Source organism: Carassius auratus, chromosome 32, assembly GCF_003368295.1.
Source record: "Carassius auratus strain Wakin chromosome 32, ASM336829v1, whole genome shotgun sequence".
NCBI classification, from domain to species: Eukaryota; Metazoa; Chordata; class Actinopteri; order Cypriniformes; family Cyprinidae; genus Carassius; species Carassius auratus.
In genome coordinates this window covers 25,761,035-25,763,041 of record NC_039274.1, presented here as the reverse complement: position 1 = coordinate 25,763,041, position 2,007 = coordinate 25,761,035, and the positions used below count along the sequence as shown (strand labels likewise).

Sequence of the window (2,007 nt, the reverse complement as noted above, 5' to 3'; positions counted from 1 at the left end):
TTACTGCTGAAACTCACAGATGTGTAAGTCAATACATCTGTACCTCCATCCTGATAAAGAAAAATTCTTGATCATTTCAAACATTTCTGTTGGTAAAGCACCTGTTCATAATTTGATGCATATTTATAAGGAAGTTAAACTTAAAAAATAAAAAAAAATAAAAAAAGTACACTGAAAATGTTAGAAAACATACGTAATATACGGTTGTTCAGTGCTTTCAAGAAACTTTGGAAATGGCATCAAAATTACATCAAATTCATCACTATGAAAATAAAAACTGTGAGGATTTACCTGAATACTTTCAGCTGTCTCTTGATAATGTGATCTGTTGACTGACACAAAGTAAATGTTTAAAGTAAAGAGCTTCATAGTTTTTCAAATAAAACTAGGAATTTGATTTAAAGTAAAACATGATACCTGATGAGCTGGCTTGGTCTTTCCATTTCACAGTCACGAGTGAGATCATTATTATCATAGAAATTATGTTTGATGACACCAATAGGAGAAACAAAGGACTAGTTGTCAACTTGCTATCTGCAAAAAAAAAAAAAAAAAAAAATCAGTTTAAAAATAAAAATACTTAAAAAAACGATATATATGAAAATCTTGATAACTTAAAAAAATTATGTTTAGTTTTGAAAATTAATTTGTATTAATTTTTTAAACCAAAGTTATATACAAACTATTAGAGTTATGTAGTAAAAAAGTAAAGTAAAAAGTATATATATATATATATATATATATATATATATATATATATATATATATATATATATATATATATATATATTATGTTTTATGTAATTAAACATTTTGTTATTTATGTTTTGTCAAAAGGCATAAAAATAAAACTGACATGATTAAATATTTATGATAACATTACAAAGAAACACACTGAATATAAGTATTAATAAACAAATTGTAATTCTCTTAAACGGGTTTAAGGGATTTACCGGGCGTTGAGTTGAATTCCAGATTAGTTCCATTTCCAAACATGATCTTTCCGCACATGAGAACAGCACAGTAATAAGTACCAGCATCAGAAAGGCTGAGGTTCCTCTTTGTAAGGGTGTGAACACAGGATTGTTTTGCAGAATCATCTTTACAGATCTCTCCATGTTTCCTCACATCTCCATCAGTGTAAATGATGCCAGGACTGGATTCTTCTGCAGCCTCTCTGAACCAGTAAGCATGGTGTCCTCCTTCACATTTCTCATCTACCGTTTGGACTATACATGTGAGCGTAACGTTGTCTCCAATGTGAACTTTATCTGAAATAGGCTTCTGAAGAACCATTGTTGAGTTGTGCTCTTCTTTAAAGCAAAACAAAAAGCCATTTAAAATAAGTATTTTATAACTTTTATAGTATCTTCTTTAGAGACAATATTTATTATTTTTTAGCATAAATATTACATGTAATGAAAGTTCAAACATACCGTAAAGTGTCAAAAATGTTCCAGGTCCAAAAGACAGTTCTCCTAAAGTTATCACTCCACAAAAGTATGTTGCTATATCTTCCTTTTTTGTCAAGGAAATATTTAAATGATAAATGCCTTTACCTATAGTTACATTAAAACGACCATCATTATATCCATCAGTAAATTCAACCTTTGTCAGATAAATGTAACTTTTTGAAATGAGTTGAAGCTTCATTCCTATCTCCTGCTTGTACCACATCATATTGTTAAAATCTCTATTGGGTAAGTAGCACTCAATAGTGACATTATCACCCAGTTTAGAGGCTTGCAAACGTCTTGGCTGCTCAATGCCTTGTGCCGCAACGCAACCTAAATTGAAAAAAAATTGTTTAAGGATTGCTTTGAATAAATGTCCGATAATAAATAAAAAATGATCACATTTAACATTAATAAATAATTTGCCATGACTAGATAATTATATTCATTAAGCACAGTAAAACATATGTCAATTGTACTTACAAACAAAGGTAAGGAGTAAAACTCTGCTCATGTTGCTTTGATTTTCTAGCAAAGAATAACAGATGCACGA

At 29.3% G+C, this 2,007-nt stretch overlaps 1 protein-coding gene across 1 annotated transcript; it reads right to left on the bottom strand.

Moving 5' to 3' along the window:
* LOC113052419 (uncharacterized) lies at positions 1-2,007 on the bottom strand. Its single transcript, XM_026216863.1, has 5 exons — positions 1,938-2,007; positions 1,437-1,787; positions 954-1,313; positions 418-534; positions 1-50 (listed from the first exon to the last, which is right to left on the bottom strand). Exons 1-5 carry the CDS (start codon positions 1,966-1,968, stop codon positions 1-3), a joined length of 909 nt encoding a protein of 302 aa, XP_026072648.1. The 5' UTR covers positions 1,969-2,007.

Bases quoted from the DNA above. Each gene is read 5' to 3' on its own strand.
- LOC113052419 (XM_026216863.1), bottom strand. From the start codon at position 1,968: ATGAGCAGAGTTTTACTCCTTACCTTTGTTT. The intron at 1,788-1,937 runs GTAAGTACAATT...TTTTCAATTTAG, and splicing joins TTTACTCCTTACCTTTGTTT to GTTGCGTTGCGGCACAAGGC. The intron at 535-953 runs GTAAATCCCTTA...TTTTTTTTGCAG, and splicing joins GGAATTCAACTCAACGCCCG to ATAGCAAGTTGACAACTAGT.